The 19712-nt window shown below is 43.8% G+C and overlaps 1 protein-coding gene across 1 annotated transcript in view; it reads right to left on the bottom strand.

Annotated features, from left to right (window-relative positions):
• Positions 1-19712, bottom strand: part of FER1L6 (fer-1 like family member 6) — a 100172-nt gene that overhangs the window by 57331 nt on the left and 23129 nt on the right. Inside the window, exons 11-16 of the mRNA XM_081111412.1 lie at positions 15870-15978; positions 14986-15169; positions 10913-11033; positions 10225-10325; positions 5991-6081; positions 1011-1130 (exon numbers count right to left, since the gene is read on the bottom strand). Coding sequence (XP_080967538.1) covers positions 1011-1130; positions 5991-6081; positions 10225-10325; positions 10913-11033; positions 14986-15169; positions 15870-15978 — 726 coding nt within the window. The remainder of the gene's footprint in view (positions 1-1010; positions 1131-5990; positions 6082-10224; positions 10326-10912; positions 11034-14985; positions 15170-15869; positions 15979-19712) is intronic.

The following is a 19712-nucleotide window of genomic DNA, read 5'->3' as shown; positions in this document are numbered from 1 at the left end:
AGCTTTTTCCAGCCCAGTGAAACACCCCAGCTTCTCTTTCAGGTAATTGTCAGCAACACAGCAGTAAATATCAACGTGAAGCAGATTATTATTGTAGATCACGCAGGGAGAACAAAGGGTAAAATATTTAACTACAGCAGTGTTTGAGTATATTCTGTGCAGTGAGAAAACCTGAAGTCATTTTCAAGGCCCACCAGTTCTTCTTTTCAGTCAGCTCGAGTTTCTAAGCTTTCTAGATCTCCATTTTCCGGCTAATGAAAAGAAAATAGGATTCCACCGAGTCTCCTATCTATCTACTCCAGGACTTCTGTGAGGATCAAATGATATGAGGCACGGGAAAACACTTCACAGACATTTGGTTAAAGTGTGAAATTTTTCCACCTGGCTATAGAGCCTGGGCTGAAGAAACTGCAAGGAGGCTAGCTGTTGCTAGGGAGAGGAAGCCAGTCACTGCTAAGTGACATCATTACCCGGACAGACAGTTAGCATATTAGCCTTTTATATATATAGATTTTGTTTGTTTCTTTGGGGGCATATTTTTAATTATATAATCAATATATGAATACATTCTTATAAATAACTCAAATAATAAAAGTGATCAAATCAATGTATAAGGGCCTTTTTAGATCATTCTAGAAGTCATCAGAAGATAATGGTTATGACTAACTTAACAATGAGAAGCTGACTTGACCTTTACTGAACATGAGTTTTGATCCTCTGTTGAAAACTTATCAAAGATCATGTGCTAATTTTGACTTTTTTTGAGTCCATTAAGGAACATGCTTTTTACTTCTGAATATTCAAGCTTCATTTTTCAAAAAATCAATAAAGCTATAGATGTTTGGCTTAATTTTAAAATCTCCTTTTTCACCTCTAAACTAATAATGCCTGCTCAGCTCAGCAAAGATCAGGAACAATATTTCTCTTTCGTTGTCATCCAACATTGAGACCTCACTGGGAGAACACCCAGTCGAATCTTCCTAATGAAGCTCGCTATTAGAGTTGATTACCTCGTCCACAAGGAAGCGGATTTTTTCCACAAAATTTTGGGCTTCGTGGATCATTTCATCAAGTGATAACTTTTTCTTCTGCTGCTGAATGATCCCTTTGGCCTTCTTGGCCATCGCATCCTAAAACAAGACAAGAATCAATGCAGATCTTTCTAGAAATCTGGACAAGCACTGCCCTGTTGCAGGAAAATCCTGAAGGTGTTCATAAGCTCCACATGGAGCCACTCATGGAGCTATTTCAGGGCCTGCCACTAAGTGTGCTGCCCATTTAGTAAAAATATCATAGGAGTATGGAGGCAGTGAACAGCATCTCACTTCCCTTTGACAGATGAGAAACTGAGGCCCAGAAAAGTCGGAGTCTGTCAAGGTCCCATAGCTCTGGCAGATAAGACCTGAATCTAGGTTTTCTGATACTAACAACAACTATAATAATAGCAGCTAAAATGTATTGAGCTCTTACTCTGTGCTGGGCAATATTCTAACTTCTGTGTTAATCCTCATAACAACCATAGCAACCTTAGTGACTGGGGTAGGGACTATTTTTAAAAAAATATATTTTATTGAATTTTTACAGAGAGGAAGGGAGATAGAGAGTTAGAAACATCGATGAGAGAGAAACATCAATCAGCTGCCTCCTGCATACTACCCACTGGGGATGTGCCCGCAACCAAGGTACATGCCCTTGACTTGAATTGAACCTGGAACTTTTCAGTCCGCAGGCCGATGCTCTATCCAATGAGCCAAACAAGTTAGGGCTGGGGTAGGGACTATTATTCCCATTTGACAGCTGGGAAAATAGAGTAATGCAGCTCTGAGAGGCAGAGCTGGAGTTGACCTCCAGCTGAGTCCAAGTCCTTGATTATTGTCCTCACCACCTCTCCCTAGAGGCCTGGTGGATGCTTCCAAACCTAGGTGGCATCATTTGAGAAATGCCACCAAGGAACTCAGCATGAGTGATTGAAACGCCCAAAAGTGTTAACTTGGATTCACTCGCTCAGCCCACATTTATGTGCTTAGGGAAAAACCCCAAATACTTACCAGTGATTTCAAAGGCCCTGAGTGAGTTAGCCCTGCCTACTCCCCACTTCCTCCCATAGTAGTTCGAATGAACCAGTCAATAACTTGATAAGAAAAAAGGGACGGTTAAGACAGAGGGAACAACTACATATGACATCACCTAACCACTGAGGGTTCAAAATTGCTGGAGCATAGACATATGGGAAGGGAGTAATGGGAGAGAAGTCTGGGGTGCTAGTTGGAGCCAGACAGTAGACAGCCCTGCACATCATATAAAAGAAAACTGGACTTTGTCCTATGAATGATTAAGATCTCCAGTGACTATTTTAAGCAACGGTGATCTAGTCAGCTTTGTGCTTTAGAAAGCCCGTTCTGGTTGTGGTAGGGAGATGGATTAAAGGAAGACTACGGCAATAGTCTAGACCAGACACATGAAGGCCCTCAGCTTAGGCAGTGAGTTTGGGGATGAAGAAGTGGAGTAAGTTCCAGAGTCTTTGAGGGGCAGAATCAACAAGGCCTGGAATAGAACTGGCTGTTTAGGATGAGAGGTAAGGATTCAAATTTGATTCTTAGTTTTCTGGCTGGGGAAATGAGTATAGTTGGAAGGATGGGGAGCAAGTTTAGGTGGGAAGTTGATGGGCTGAGCAGGATATGTGTATTGAGTCTGCAGTGCTGTGAGATAAGTAAGTGGCATGTCCACTAGGAGGTTGGAAATACAGGTCTGGAGATGAGGAGGTAGGGCTGGGCCACTGCCGAGACATTGAAATCATGGACTTGTTCGGGCCAAGGATGGGCAGACACTGAGAAGACAGCAGGGCTGTGTGGGCAGTGGGCAGTGGGTGACATTGAGGAGACAGGGAAGGGTGGTCCAAGGAGCTGAAGAAGAACTGGGCCGGGAAGAAGACCCTATAAACGGTGAGGACCTGGCCTCCCCGGGAGTACAGAAAATGAGTACACAAACCTTCACTTATTTTTCTGGAAAGAAGGATGAACCAGGAGTTTTGAGACTTGAGTTTTAGTATCTAGACAATGATGGACTAGCTGTGACCTTTAAAAAATCGTTAAATCTTTCTGGCCAGGCAAATACTGAGTCATTGTTCTTTGCAGGATTATCATGGCCTCATATAAAATATCCCTTGGTGCCACTGCTGGAACCGAAGTTTAGAGGTGAGAGAAGCCAGGGTCTGACTTGGCCTGGCATTTCTCAGTTGTCCCTCATTCTTCAGGGTCTGAGCATCTATAAGGCAGAATGCAGGGCCTCCAGGACACAGAGGCGTACCAGCTTCAGCCTGTTCTCAAGAAGTGCTTACATCTTCTAAAAATATATATTTTTTTATTTTTTAAATTACAGTTGACATACAATTTTATACTAATTTCAAGTGTACAACCCCATAATTAGACATTTATATAACTTACGAAGTGATCACCCCAATAAATCTAGTACCCACCATACATAGTTATTACAATATTATTAACTACTAGAGGCCTGGTGCACAAAAATTTGTGCACTCGGGGGAAGGGGGGGTTCCTCAGACCGGCCTGTGCCCTCTCGCAGTCTGGGACTCCTCGGGAGATAACGACCTGCTGGCTTAGGCCTGCTCCTGGGTGGCAGAGGGCAGGCCCAATCCCTAGGTGCAGCCCCTGGTCGGGCTCAGAGCAGGGCCGATTGGGGAGTTGGGGCGCCTTCCCTTGTCATGCACAGAGCAGGGCAGATTGGGAGGTTGCGATGCCACCCTCAGTCACGCTCAGGGTAGGGCCGATTGGGGGGTTGGGGCACTGCCCCCTGTCACACTCAAGGCAGGGTTGATGGGGAGGTTGCGGCGCCACCCCCTGTCACGCACAGAGCAGGGCCCATCAGGGGGGTTGGGGCTCCATACCCTGTCATGCACAGAGCAGGGTCAATCAGGGGGTTGGGGAGCTCCCCCCTGTCACGCACAGAGCAGGGCCGATCAGGGGGTTGAGGAGCTCCCCCCTGTCACTCACAGAGTAGGGCCGATAGGGGAGTTGGGGCACCGCCCCCTGTCACACTCAGGGCAGGGCGGATCAGGGGGTTGGGGCGCCGCCCTCTATCACCCACAGAGCAGGGCCGATCAGGGGGTTGGGGTGCCGTCACTGTCACACTCAGGGCAGGGCAGATGGGGAGGTTATGACTCTACCCCATCACACACAGAACAGGGCCCGTGGGGGGTGGGGGGGGTTGGGACGCCGCACCCTGTCACACACAGAGCAGGGCCGATCAGGGGGTTGGGGCGCTGCCACTGTCACACTCAGGGCAGGGCAGATGGGGAGGTTATGACTCTACCCCATCACACACAGAGCAGGGCCCATGGGGGGTGGGGGGGGCGTTGGGGCACCGCCACTCTCATACTCAGGGCAGGGCCAATGGGGAGGTTATGGCTCTACCACGTCACACACAGAGCAGGGCCCGTGGGGGGCGGGGGGGTTGGGGCCCCGCCCCCTGTCACACACAGAGCTGCAGGGTGACCAGGGGGTTTGGGCGCTGCCCCCTATCATGCTGATCCCGGTGCCGGGAGGCATATTACCCTTTTACTATATAGAATAGAGGCCTGGTGCATGGGTGGGGCTGGCTGGTTTGCCCTGAAGGGTGTCCTGGATCACGGTGGGGGTCCCCACTGGGGTGCCTGGCCAGCCTGGATGAGGGGATGATGGCTGTTTGCAGCTGGTCACACACCCTTCAGGGTGGGGGTCCCCACTGGGGTGCCTGGCCAGTCTGGCTGAGGGTCTGAGGGCTGTTTTCAGGCTGGAACTGAAGCTCCCAACTGCTCCTTTTTTTCTTTCTTTTTTTTTTTATTCTGGGCCAGCTTTAGCTCTGAGGCCTCGGCTGCTGAAAACAGGTTTCTGGCCTTTGTTTACCGTCTGTATCTGATACAATGTTGCGGTCCGGCTGGCTGAAGCCCCACTGAGTAAAGCAGGTTTCTGGTTCTTTTTTAGCTTCTATATTCGCAAGATAGTTGCATAGAGTTGCAGCTGAGAGGCCGGCAAGTCAGGTGGGGAATGTTGGAGTCCTCCGTCACTGAAGCAAGCAAGCCTCCCTGTTCGCATCAGCTGCCTGGCTGCCGGCCGCCATCTTGGCTGCCAGTTAATTTGCATATCTCGACCCTACTCTGTGAGTGACAGGGGGATTAGCCAATGGGAAGGGTAGCGGTCGTACGCCAATTACCATGTTTCTCTTTTATTAGTGTAGATAGTCCCTACGCTGTACTTGACATCTCTGTGACTATTCAGCAACTACAAATTTGTACTTCTAAACCCCTTCACCTTTTTCAGCCACCCTGCTAACCCCTCTGGCAGCCATCAAAATGTTCTCTGTGTCTATGGGTCTGTTTCCATTCTGCTTGTTCATTTATTTTGTTTTTTAGATTCCACACATAAGTGAGATCATCTGGCATTTGTCTTTCTCTAACTTATTTCACCAGCATCATACCCTCTGGGTCCATCCACATTGCTGCAGATGACAAGATTTCCTTCTTTCCTATGGCCACCTCCTATTTCACTGTGTACATATGCACCCCTTAGGAAGTGCTGACAACTTTTAACACAGTTCTTAACGGGAGGAAACCAGGAAGAGGAAGACTAGTTATTTGTTCTGTTGTTGTTGTTCTTGTTTTTGCTCTCCCAGCTTGTGAGACAGAAGGTCAAGTGAAAGAATCTACAGTCTTTTATAAAATACAAATATCAAGAAAATGAACAAGAGGAAATCCATCAGAATAGGATGTAGGACTAACTGGTGGTCTCCTAGCTCATTCTTGTAAACATTCAATAAATGCTAGTCCCTTTCTAACTCACCCATATATTCCCTGTTCACCTGTGCCTTTATATCATGCAAATGTATAACCTTGAGAACCTTATCCTCATGTACTCTATGACCTATGCCTCATCCATGAGGTTTATTTTTAAAACACGTTTCAATTCTCTTCAAAGTATAAATAGATTTTTACATACCAGCTCCTGCCAACAAAGCGTAAGTCGTTTCTTATCTAAAGTGGTCTGGTTCAACATCTTGGGCTTCTTTTCTGCCTCAGAGATAAAGGCACTGAAAGAGAAGAAGAATAATTTTGAAACCTATAGTGACAATCCATTTATATAATTCTAGAGATTTGCAAATATACTTCCTATAATACAATGATAAAGTTAATGAAGCCACAAAACCAAGATTTTTCATTTAGGATTAAGCAATGATGCACTAGCTTTTCTAAGCGACAAGATGAGAATTTTTTCTTATCTGGGAAAAATGATACTCAGACTTCACATGGGGAACAGATGCTGGTTTTTGAAGTTTTTCCAGTACATATCTATTGTGACTGCTGTCCTAGTTCATAACAACAAACACAAAATAAAGCAGTTTTCCATCATCATCTTGCAAATTTAACACACACAAAAAGGGTCCTGAAAATTGTCTGCAAAGAAAATATCTTAGACTCAATACTGGGATGTACCTTCACATTTTAAAAATTGTACAAAGGACTGAGAGGAACATTTTGAGGGATAAAGTTAAAAATGTGTTCAATCGGAAAATGGTAAAGGTTATGAAGCAATGAAAGAAGAAATATACATGGCTTGGAAGTATACATGACTTGGGAAAATGAGATATTGTCCTAATTAGTGATAACTTAAATGAAATACCATTTTCATCTATTAAAAAATGTGATAGTAACCAGGGGGGTGAGGGCATGAGTGGGGGGGGGGGGAGTGGGGAGGGCAATAGGGGGATAAGGACACATATGTAATACCTTAATCAATAAAGAAATCAGACAAGGTTGGTGAAGCTGTGGGGATGTAGTCACTCCCCTCCATGATTTTAGGAGCAGGTAAATTGTTATAATGTTCAAGAGGTGATTTAACAGCACCAATAAACATTTAAATATCTATATAATTTGATCCAAAAATTACACTAGACTTCTATCCTTCAACAATAACTGAAACTTTTTGTAAGAATACATTTATGCAGTAATCCTTGCTGTGGCATTGTTTATAGGAGCAAATCAAAGGTGACAACTTCAATATCAGGGACCGCCTCTGATATGCATCATGGATTGAGTATTGAGGATGACTGTTATGTCCTGCTACAGAAAGATGCCAGTGAGGCATTGTTGAGCGAGAAGGCAGCCTGCTGAACAAAGCGTGTGCTATCATCTGTGAAGAAGGACAGTGTTTTTATGGATGTGTGTGTTTGCAAATGCACGGGAGAAAATCCAGGAGGACAAATCTAACTCCTTTCTGGAGAGTGGGATTAGAGAAAGAATTGAGAAAACTTTTACTTTATGCATCCCTGCATTTTCTTTTTCTGTAAGATGAGCATGTAGTGCTTCTATGATAGAAAGAAAGAAAGAGAGAGGGAGAGGGAGAGGGAGAGGGAGAGGGAGAGGGAGAGGGAGAGGGAGAGGGAGAGGGAGAGGGAGAGGGAGAGGGAGAGGGAGAGGGAGAGGGAGAGGGAGAGGGAGAGAGAGAGAGAGAGAGAGAGAGAGAGAGAGAGAGAGAGAAAGGGAGGAAAAGAAACAAAAGGGGAAGCCTAAGATGCCACATCTCCCCATGCTCTGCCTGCTGCAATTGGAGGCCTCATGTGAAATTCTCTTTGGGTGTATAGTCAAGTTACATTTTTCTCTTAATTTTTAAAAAGAATTAAAAGCATTATATTTTGTAGAGGGAGTCTTGTTTTTACACAGCTATCTTTCCTAGAGGCACTAGGAATTTCATTCCCTTACCCTCCCAGGATGGACCAGCCAAGGGAGATATGGGGGGCACTTCTGACTTCTCATCTCTCTCCCTTCTTCATAGGGGGAAAATTACTATTTCCTCATCAAAATGGGGGTGAATGACCACAGCACATGTTTCTGTTCATCCTTCGTTTGTCAGACCCAGTCTGCTGCTGGCTGTGGGCAGCCTTCTCACCCCACATGGCAAATGGTCTGTCCCTCCTCAGGGAAGCCTCAAGGACCAGCTGCTCAACCATGAATGGGTTTGGGGGACCAAGAAGCCCACCATGACCTCAGGTCCAAGTTGCTTTCTCAAATCCAGGTTTACCAAATATAAAACTAACATTTTCATCTCCGTCCAACCATCATGAATGTTTTTTCTATTGATTATGAAATTGAAAGAGGAATGATTATCACCCCAACTAACCCCCAATACTGAAAAGTTATTGAACTACTAATTTGCCACAGTTTCTGAAAATGTGAGATCATAAAGCTTTTTAAAGATGCTTAAAAGAAGCCCTGGCCAGTGTTATTTAGTTGGCTGAGCATCGTCTCATGCACCAAAAGGTTGCTGATTTGATTCCTGGTCAGGGCACATACCAGGGTTGTGGGCCCCATCCCCAGTAAGGGGGCATACAGGAGGCAGTCGATCATGTTTTTCTCTCACATCAATGTTTCTCTCCCTCTCTCGCTCTCTCATCCCTCCCTTCCTCTCTCTCTAAAATCAATAAAACATTTTTTTAAAATACAGTTGTTTATTTAAAAAATAATGCTTAAAAGGAATTGCAGGTGGCACTTAGCTCACAGCAAGAGTAGCACTGATATATATTGCTTCTACTATGAAAAACATGACAGAAATTAAAATAGAAAGAAAAATACTACATATTTTTTCTTTTCTTTTCTTTTTTAAGTAAAAATGCTTGTATAGTTGAGAGATTAGGAAATCCAGAACTTATCAAACAGAATACCAGAATGTCGCTATCCCCTATCTACTCATTTTTTCCTTCCAGCAACTGAATAGCCACCCCTTTTCTATTAATTCCATTATGACAGATTCATCTTTGCTCCAGTCCTGACTTAATTTCAAGAGTTAGTCCAAGTGCATCCTTGTGTGGTAGATAGATCTAACATGACCCCTGAAGATCTCCATCTCTATTCTTGTCATTGTGTAATCCCCTCCCTTAGAATGTACACTGGACCCAGTGACTTGTTCATAATAGAATATAGCAAGAATGTGATGGGAGGCATTTCCAAGATTGGGTCTGAGAAGACCGTGACTCCCATCTGGCTGGCACGCGCTCTCTGACTCTTCGCTGGCTCACTCTGATGAAGTCAGCTGTCACGTAGTGAGAACTGGTGGAGAGGCCCAAGTAGTGAGGAACTGAGGTTGATTTATAGCCCTCCACTACAAAGGAACTGAAGTCCTCAATCCAACAGTCTGAGAACTGAATTCTACAAATAACCATGTGAGCAATCTTGGAAGCAAATCCTTCCCAGCTGAGCCTTGAAATAACCCAGTCAGTGCCTTGACTTCAGTCTGTGAGAGGCTCTGAGCAAAGGACCCAGCTATGCCACACCTGACTCATGGCCAATAGAATTGAGTCTATTAACAGAGATAAGAAATACTGTGTTAAGTCACTAAATTTGAGGGTTATTGGTTATTCGGTAATAAGTAACTGATACCCTATTTTTGAATCTTTGTATTCATCTCTTGGAAAAAGAGCCAGACCGCTGTACCGATTTTTAGGTAATTTCCACACAAAGGTGGAATATTGGCACTAGATGAAAGGTAGATCTATTTTCTACAATGTCTCCAAGTTCCATCTTATTCTAACCACTTGTTTGCATGTAACTAACATTTTTATATATCATGTTGGGTTTTTCTCTTTAATGCTAAGGAGCCCAGGTATAGGAGACAGTTAGGTTTAGGGCCTCAGGTCTGGTAGACTTAATTTGTTCCTATTAATGTATTATATGATGAATTCTATTAAATAGTATTTGATAGAACTTATTCATCTCATTGTCAATATAATTGTTGAGTATCAAGGATATATTTATTGATGAGAGAGAGAGAGAGAGAGAGAGAGAGAGAGAGAGAGAGAGAGAAACATTCAGTTGCCTCCTGTGTGCGCCTTGACCAGGGATCAGACCCATGACTTTTTTGGTGTACAGGACAACGGGACAACACTCCAACTGACTGAGCCACCCTGCCAGGACACTGCTGGCATTTTTCTTGTTTCATAAAGAGTTTCAGCAGTAAGTCTTTTTTATCTTCTCTTTTTCTTTCCCCCCTTGCTTTAGATTTTAGTTCTTAATGTTTTAGGAAGCAAAAGTAATCCCACTTGTGCCACCTAAATTACTGAACAAAATAAAGATAGATGGAACACTGAAATGCCCATCTGAATGCATGCAAATGGACTACTTTCTAAGATAATTAAAAGCTGATTCCATATACGCTCAGCACCCCACATGCCGGCTAGTACCTGCTTTGACTGATGAAGTCATTGAGCACCGTCTTCATTTTCTCCTCTGGTGCTTCCTCTGAAATCTTGATCAATTCTTTCACTTCTTCTATACTTTCTTCCTGAAAACAAACCACAGAGGTGGAGAAATGAGAGGTGAGAATGAGACACTGTAGTGGAGATATTGATTGTAACACCCCAGAAATAATATATAGCAATTTTTTTGTTTGTTTTAGAAATGAAGGAAGATTTCCCGTTTTCTTGTATCTGAACTGGAAAATACTACTGCATGCTGACTCTTAATTTTCCTTTTCTTAACTGGATTCAGGCTGAACTTGTAGGAAACTGTCCGCCATGTTAGGGATTTAGGCTTTTACATTAGTTGAAACCAGGATCTATCAATTTTGTGGGAGAACTGTCAATCCCCTGCTCTTTGGAGATTAGGAAAACAGCCTACCATAGGCCCTACACCAATAAGAAGCAGAGCAGGGATCTGAATTCAGATAGTTGATGTAAAGTCCAGGGATTTTGCAAAATATATTCTCATTCCTCTGGGTCCATGTGATAAGAGGGGCCATGAGTCCTCCAAATGCAACAACTTCAATTTATTTGTATTTAGACTAAGGTCAAGACCTTCTACTGGGTGGATAAAAAATCCTTTGGCCTCCAGCTTCCCAATGATCAATTCCATGGCCTGTCAGTCACCTACCAGCAGGTCCGCCATTTTCTCCAGCATGTTGGACCAATACAGCCTAAACGTCTGGTCTCCCCAGGAACTGATGAAGTAGACACAGGGCTTCTTGGCCTCAAATGGCAAGTAGTTGTAATTTCTGTGAAAACATATTAGAACGTAAGTTGGCAATCAAGTGTTTTCAGGCAATTCCAGCCACAGATTCATGTTCTGTATTTTCTATGTGGGGTGGGCGAGGGGTGGTGACAAAACTATCAAAGTATCATTAATTCCATCCTTAGCCTATACTTGGGGACTCATGAGCAATAAACAATGAACAGTGATGTGGCTGAGGAGAAGAGAGGTACTGACAGCTACTGCTATCAGACTCAGGGAAAAACTGGAAATGATCAACAGAGGGCAGAATTTATCAAGCAAGCCTTCTTCAAGGAGGAAGGTTTTAAATTGAGAGAGGAAAGAAGGGGGAAAAACTGACATCATTCCTTTAATGTCTATATGCTAGGCACTGTGTAAGGATCACTTGAGATAACAGATATAAATGTATTTTGTAAACTGAAACTGCTAGAGAAATGTAAGAGGGTAATACTATTAATGAGGATAAAAGCATATGCCTCAAACTAAACTTCAGGATCCCATGGCTTCCCTGCCATCCATCCATCCAATATTTATTGTTACCAGGCATTACTGCTAATGATGTAGGTGACTCACTAGGCTAAGAAGGGACAAGAGGGATGCCAAAGTACCTAGAAGGGGAAATGCAGCACCAAAGAGAATTTTGAGGGGGACAGTGGAATATGCTTAAATGTGATGAGGAAAAGACAGTTAACAGGATGAGACTGCAGACAGGAGAGGTTTTCATCCCAATAAGCTAAAGAGAACTTTAGCCTGAAGGAATGTATGATTGTTCTTTTTAGCTCTCCAACCCCAATTTCTTTTGGAAATCATGCCCCATGGTCTGTTCTGCAGACAATAAACCAGCAGGTGCCCATTCATAAGAGAAGCCAAATAAATTCTTGGCAGAAACTCAGGTTGTTATTACAGCAAGAAAACAAAAAAAATTAAAGGGGTTAGAACCAAACTGCTTGCATGTCTTTTTAAAATTATCACATTGAGAATCCTGCAGCTGAATAAATGCCCTCTCAATGTGGTGCTTTGTTCCAAGGTTTCTTTGTGCTAATGATGTTCAAGGCCTTTGTCTCTTTGGTTCCCAGGGTCCTCCTGGTCTCACTGGGTCTAGGTTTCTCAGGTAAATTACAGTGCAGATGGAAGACAGCAGATGGGAGGGCACCACGTTGCCAGTGGAAAGAGAAGGCTGCCAGTTTGAATGGCTGCCCTGACACACGACCAGCCTTGTGACTTTGGTCAAGGGTAGGCCTGGAATCCGAGAATCAAATGATGACCCATCATTAGGTGTCTGTGCTCCAAACTCATTGCTGAGCTCCAGCCCAATACATAAATTCATGTGAATGCATGTGCTTCGCAAAAGTGGAAAGCCCAGAACAAACACACAGTGGTATTTTAAGTGCTATGCTAAACCACCCCTTATAAGATGGTATTTTAATGAAGGCAACAGACAAATTGTGTGTATATGTGTGCACATGCATGTAGAGGCCTATTATAGACACAGGATCTTCCAATTTAGTTGCTGCCACCCTAGCGTGCCACTATGCGGACAGACCCTCAATATAGTGACTGAGAAATATACAGAAAGCCCCAAAACACCAGCATGACTTACTTTGGTTTCCTCGAGCCAGCTGCTCAGACTAATATAAGGTCCATCCAAGGTTGCCTTAAGACCTCTCATTTCCTCCCCAACCTTCCCACACTATATCCCCTGACATTGTCACCAATGGTCAACAACAGGCTAGTCCAACAAGGTGAGGGATGTTCTTGCTACCTGGTCCCAGTGAAAGAATGCAGAATATTTCTGATTAGTTTCAGAGAAGACCTTCAGATCCCGTTATAGGATCCACTCATTGAGGTCCTCAGTTATAAAAATGGACAGAGAAGCTATTAAGGGACTGGGAAATTTGGGGTTCTTTATGGTGTGTGTATGGGAGATGGACAGCCAAGTATGGCTGCCAGAGATCCCAAAAAAGGCCCCAACGAAGATGGTCTATGGGAAGGGGTAAGGTGATCCATGGGAGGGGGGAGATGGCCCCCTGAGAGGGACAGGATTTAGAAAACATGGGGCATGCTAAAAAGGGAGAGGACAACAATTAGGATTCTTTTCACTAACTCCTTTCTACTTTTTTCCAAACACTCTCTCTCCATTTCTTAAGCCCCTCCTCATTCTTTAGGATGTCACCTTTTCTGTGACCTTTCCAACTCTTCACTTCCTCCATAGGCAGAGTAATCAGTCACCCCCCCCCCCTCTCTCTGCTTCCATAATACTCTATGCCCAACCCAGTTATAGCAACTCCTTAAGTCATTTGGAAACAGTTATGAGCATCTGTACGTGCCAGGCACAGAGGGGAGCAGAGACACGGGGGAACAGCATAGGCCCTGCCTCAGCGAGCTCGCAGTCTAACGGGACACAGACAAGTGAACATGTCTTCATGCGGTGTCATCAGTGCTTGGAGGAGGTGAATGTCAGGTCCAAATCAGACTTGGGATTCAGGAAAGGGAACTTGGTCTTTGTCTTGAAGGTTAATGGGAGCCAGCAGTTCTGAGGAGGGGATTTGTTGCCTGGCAAAGGGAAGAGCATGTTTAGAAAGACGAGAAGCAGCAGTTTGGGGAACTGCCAGGGAACGTGGAGTTTGGGAAGTGACTGAAGATGCTGACAGAGAAGTAGATAGGCATTGAATAACCAAGTTATGGCCTCTGAAATTAATCCTGAAAGCCACTGGCCGCCCATGGATGATGCCAATTGGGGAGTCACTGGTTCAGATAGATAGTTTGGTAAGTTTCTTGAAGAACATTCAAGCAAGGTAATGGTTTTTGAATAATCCAGATAAAGATGCCAACTCGCTGAATTAAAAAATGGCAAGAGATATAGGAAATATTTAAGAAATAGAATCGATCATACTTTATTGCTGATTGGATGTGGGTAGGAAGGAAAAAGAGAATGACAATTTTGTGGTTAAAAGGACTCAGAGGATGGGAGGACCAGTCTATGAGATTGGAAAGATGGGAAGAGAAGCAACGTTGTCTGCGTAGACCATGAGCCTGGTGAAGAATTTATGGGATGCCTAGGGGATCGGTTTGCATCTGTGCCAGGAAAGAAGGCTGTCCGGGGAAATAGATCGAATCCTGGTTTTCCTAATAGTGGTCAGTGAGCCATGGGTCCGTGCCCAGAGAGAGTCCAGATGGGGAAGAGCAGAGGGTGAAGAGCTCTGGTGACGTGGGTCCAGTCTCCTTGCATGTAAACGAGACGAGCAATGTGCTCTTGTGAGAGTCCCTGCCGATCATGAAGTCTTTGTTCACGGCGCAGGGCTCAGAACACAGAGTTCTCTCACTGTGTGGCTTCCCCTTATCCTCATAAATCCCTTGGTTGGTGCTTGAACCACTTTCTTAAAACCGAATTCTATGATTTTACTTCTCTTTGCATGTTGAGATTTTACATGGGTTCGAGCTCAGTGAGGGTACATGTAAGGGCTGGCTGTTTTCTGACAGTCTTTTCTGGTGGCTAACAATCGTTTTTTGAGTTCTTCAGTTGGACTGTGTCAAAGTAAAATAAGAAGTGATGTATTCAATAATGCCACTAAATTGAGTTTGCATAAGAGCATAGAACTCAGATGAATATAATAACTGTTAATAGGGTTTGTACTGAATTTTTAAATTCTGGCCTTCCTTCCTGTTATGCATCAAAGTTCTAAAATAAAGGGAACTTCAGATCTGATCATAATAACCATCATCATTGCTCTGCCCTTAAGTGGATTACCTGGATGTGTCATTTGGAGAGTTGTTGACATGAAACTAAGGATTCAGGAGAGTGGCACTTACCATGATGGCCAGACGTATGCTTGCTCCCATAACTGAGATTAACAATAATAATAATGTTTCTGGTTTTAGGGAAGAACTGAAACTAACAGTCCCAGAAATTGGTCAGACTCCCACTGTCAGAAACTGTTGCTTCTGCCATCTCCTACCTGTTTCCTTCTGTCGCGAGTGGCTTCTCTGGGTGAGTGGTGGAGACCATAGGGATGGCAACCTCCTGCGCTGTGTCCCTTTCTCCCTCTTGCAGCAGCGGAAGGGTGTCTTCTTCAGCTGACTCAGCTGACTTCTTCTTACTCCCGTGATGGGAGCCTCCATCAATCAAGTTTCCAAAATTACCTGCAGAGGCAGTAGCAAGGGGAGAGGGGCCAGGTGTCAGTCAAGAAGCAGAATCAGGCAGCTTGACATAAGGGACCCAAGTTCATGTCCTCCCCAAGCAGGGAAATAAGATCTCAGTATGAAGGTGGGAAGAGCATGGTTAGACCAAAGAAATCAGACTGACGATGACAATGAGCTATCATCTATAACCATGCTATGTCCTCATTTGTAAAAACTACTTAAGTTACAAATTAACTGGATTCCATCTCCATTTCTTTCTTTGAAACAGATTTCCAGATGTGAATCAAGACCTTCTCTGATGGAATATCCCATCTTGGCATCGTTTTTCCAGAATGTGCATCAGCCCAGAAAGATGTCTGGGAGTTATAATAACAGCACCCACTATGTGCATGGCACTCTGCCTGCACTGACGCATGAAAGCCTTGCAGCAGTCCTATGAGAAGTTACCATTGTTCCTGTTTGATAGGTGAAGAGACTGAAGCCCAGAGAAATTAAGTGAGCCTAGCATAATGGGACCAGGCTCACGAACCCAAACCTGTCAGAATCCAAACTACATTCTCAATATGTTTTTTAAAGTATGAAAATAAATCTATCCCTTATGTAGAAACACAAGAGCAAACAAGGAATTATTACCTGTTTTATCAAGAAATGGTTGTATGGCCCATGTCATGTGCCAGGCACTGTGCTTGGCCGCACTTACCAATAGAAACTTCAAAGCTAATGGGCTTATCTCCAATCTTCCGGTCAATCATGGTGGCTTCGAAAAATGCTCCGAAGAGTAAAAATTCCTCATATTTTTCTGGTACAATCTATAGAAAGAAAAAGTATATATGAGATAGGCCTGGTTCCTTATATTTTATCATTAGGAAGCTGATGCTAACCTGGTCCGGGGAATTCATAGGCATTTGAGTCTCAGTGTCAGCCTGGAATGGCACACACTTTCCCCACTAATCAGACAGGCAGGAACCGGGACTTGCAAATTCCATATCTAAATTCAATCATTTATCTAGAATGTAGTCTCAGAGCTTCTACCTTACAATAAAAATGTCCTCTTTAGGATATTTATCTATTTATTTTTATAATTTTTCAATTACAGTTGACATTTAATATTATTTTATACTAGAGGCCCAGTGCACGCAATTCATGCACTGGTAGGATCCCTAGAGGCTGCTGGCTGCTGGCTGCCGGCCGGCTGGGGCCTCCCGCCCTTCCACCAGCTGGCCCCGCCCCCCTGGTCGAACTCCCAGACAACCTCCATACTATGATATAGGATTAGTTTAAGGCAGTGGTTGGCAAACTGTTGCTTGCGAGCCACATGCAGCTCTTTGGCCCCTTGAGTGTGGCTCTTCCACAAAATACCGACTTCTGCACATGGGCCACAAAGTTTCAATCGCACTGTACATGTGCGCCTGCATGTGGTATTTTGTGGAAGAGCCACCCTCAAGGGGCCAAAGAGCCGCATGTGGCTCGTGAGCTGCAGTTTGCCGACCACTGGTTTAAGGTGTACAGCATAGTGGTTAGATATTTATATAATTTACAAAGTGACCCCCCCATCAGTCTAGTGCCCACCTGGCACCATCCATAGTTATTATAATATTATTAACTATAGTTTACATCCCTGTGGCATTTTGCAACTGCTAATTTGTACTTCTTAATTCCTTCACCTTTTTCACCCAGTTCCCCAACTCCCCTCCCTTCTGGCAACCACCAGTCTGCTCTCTATATCTATGAGTCTGTTTTAATTTTGTTTGTTTATTTTGTTCATTAGATTCCACATGTAAGTGAAGTCATATGGTATTTGTCTTTCTCTGACTTATTCCACTTTGCATAATACCATTTAGGTCCATTCATGTTGTCACAAGTCATAAGATTTTATTCCTTTTTATAACCAAGTAACATTCCATGATATATATATATATATATATATATATATATATATATATATATATATAATGGAATATATATATGTATATGTATATATATATATATATATATATATATATATATCCTCTTCTTATATAACATCTTCTTTATCCAATTGTCTATTGATGAGCATCCTTTTATTTTAAAACATAAGCTTGGGCATATTATCTTTCTAAGATGCTGTTGTGAAATAGAAATATGGAATCACCTTCAGGTGGGTAGGCATTTAGAAAACAGAAAACCAAAGATGAGATACTCAGGCATAGGATTAAACCCCTACATTTGAGCATAGTTTTATGGATTATACAGGGTGGTCACATGCATTATATGTGTTCCTCTTAACAACCCTGAGAGATCAACATTTGGATCATTCCTATTGTACAGATAAGGAAATTGAGGATACAGAGCTTGAGGTTGAGTTAGTAACTTTCCCAAGTATTCTGATCACAGATCCAGTGCTCTTTGAATTCTAAACGTGTGCTTAACTCAAAGTCAGACTTTACTCCCAGATAAAAGGGGTAGAGGGTTAGGCACTCACATGAGCATCAGCCAGTCAAGTGCACACCGGGTGGGCTATATGCACTGTGGTTGCTCTGTGAGGGGTGCAGGGTCCAGAAGCACAACAATATAAATTGCTTTTACACTGAAAACAGCCTTAGAGTTCATCTGCTCCAACCTCCACCTTTTACCCGAATAAACTAAAGCTCAGAGAGACAGTAAGGGGCTGGCTTGCTAAGATCACACAGCAAGTTAAGGACAGCCAAGATCTGAGACCTGGTCTCCACTGAGGCTGCCTCCTCCAGCAGCCTGCATTCTGAAACACTAGACTGTGACAGGTGTTAATCTAAAAATAGAAATGCAAAGTGAGAGGCAACAGCGCTTATTTGAGATCCAGAAGAATGGCAATGTGGGGAAGCACTGACTCAGACAGAAACCCAAACAGTGTTCCAATTACAGGGAAAAGGCAGCGGTTTTTAAGAGAAAGAGAAGGGAAATAATCACATGAATAGAAGAAAGGAATTTCTATTGGTGCGAATAACTTACGTTACTCTTTAGCCGTACATGACTGGTTACTGATTCTTAAGGATGCCTACAATTTCCAGCCTTGTGGTAAGGGGTCTGCTTGCCTGCTAGCTCCACAAACAGTTGTTTGGAAGGCAATGCAGCTCTGGCCCAGTCCCAAGGTTATTCTGCCCAGTTCACACTTTGCAAAGTTTCAAGGAATAAGACGTATGAGGCAGTTCCTCTGGAATGGCTGCCCTGACTCCATTCTAAAATGGCTCCACTTATGCCAGTGTCTCACACAGGTCACCAGACAGGAGCCATCCCAAGATAGCACACAGCTATTTACAAATGACTCCTATTGCCATGGAACAGGCTGATGCCTCAGGAGCAGATGTTGCTAGGACGGATGACACAGCATCACATTTCTGAGCAAAGAGGCTGAATGAGCCGAATCATGTAATCTGTGCTTCCTGGTTTTGTGATTGGATTTATTAAACTCAATGGAAAAAACGTAAGATTCCTCTAAGGATCAATGCAGTTGTGGTCTCAGAGTTTAAAGAGCCTCATTTAATCAAGAACCTCAAGCCCCGACTCTCAAAGAGCCAAAGGGTTTCCACACCATTAGGTGGAGGTCACCCCTTCCTTCACACAGGAGCCTCCTGTGCTCTCAGCATCAGCAGGAACTGTCTCTGTTGACCAGAAGATGCCGGACAGGGTGGGGGTCCAGTGCTGGACCTTAGTCACAAAACACACACCCCTCCCACCTGCTGCCACTGTGTCCACTGGCTGTAAACCAGCCACTTATCTCACCTTCCTGGGGCCAGGTTTACTCTCTGGGAGGAGGGCAAAAATTACTCAGAGACCTGGAGGGAATGTAGGCCATGTGGCCTGGAAGAGGGACAGCAGGCGCCAGAGCCAGACAAACCCTCTTCAAATCCCAACTCTGCTACTTCCCAGCTGGTGGACTTTGGGCCAATCATGTCCACTCTCCAGGTGTCACTTTCCTTGCCTGTGAGCTAACCATCACAATGGGGCCTACAGGGGAAACGAGATCATCCATGTGGAGCACCTAGTAGTATAAAACTTACATGTGTACGTGCTACAAATGGTAGTCATGACACGTATTTCAACAGCTTAGAATTCATGTCTTAAGCCTACCCATCCTTCAAGGCTCAGCTCAAATGGCTCTTCCTTCTGGAAGCATATCTTGACTCCCTGAGCTGGAAAAATAATGATGGCAATGTTTACCAAGCTGCTATTATGTGTCATATGCGGTATTAAGAACTTTACCTACATTATCGCATGTAATTCTCATAACTACCCTGGGAGGGAGATATTTTATTATACCCGTTTAAAGATGAGGACACTGCAGTCCCGTGAAAGATTAAAATATCTGTTCCATGTGACTAATATTTACTGATCACTTACTATGGGTCAGTCTCTGTTCTAAGTACTTTGCATGTATTAATTCATCAAATCCTCTGTATGAGCCTATAAAGTAGAGGTTATTATTGGAATAAAGCATCAGAAGCTTAAGTCACTTGCCCAAAGATTCAAACAGAGGCAATGTTTTTCCACGCGGCAATCCCTGTTTAGAAAAGAGCGACCAGTCTGA

This window comes from Myotis nattereri (genome assembly GCF_964212035.1).
Source record: "Myotis nattereri genome assembly, chromosome: 17".
NCBI lineage: Eukaryota > Metazoa > Chordata > Mammalia > Chiroptera > Vespertilionidae > Myotis > Myotis nattereri.
The sequence above is the reverse complement of the archived record's forward strand: the minus strand, read 5'-3'. Positions and strand labels throughout refer to the sequence as shown.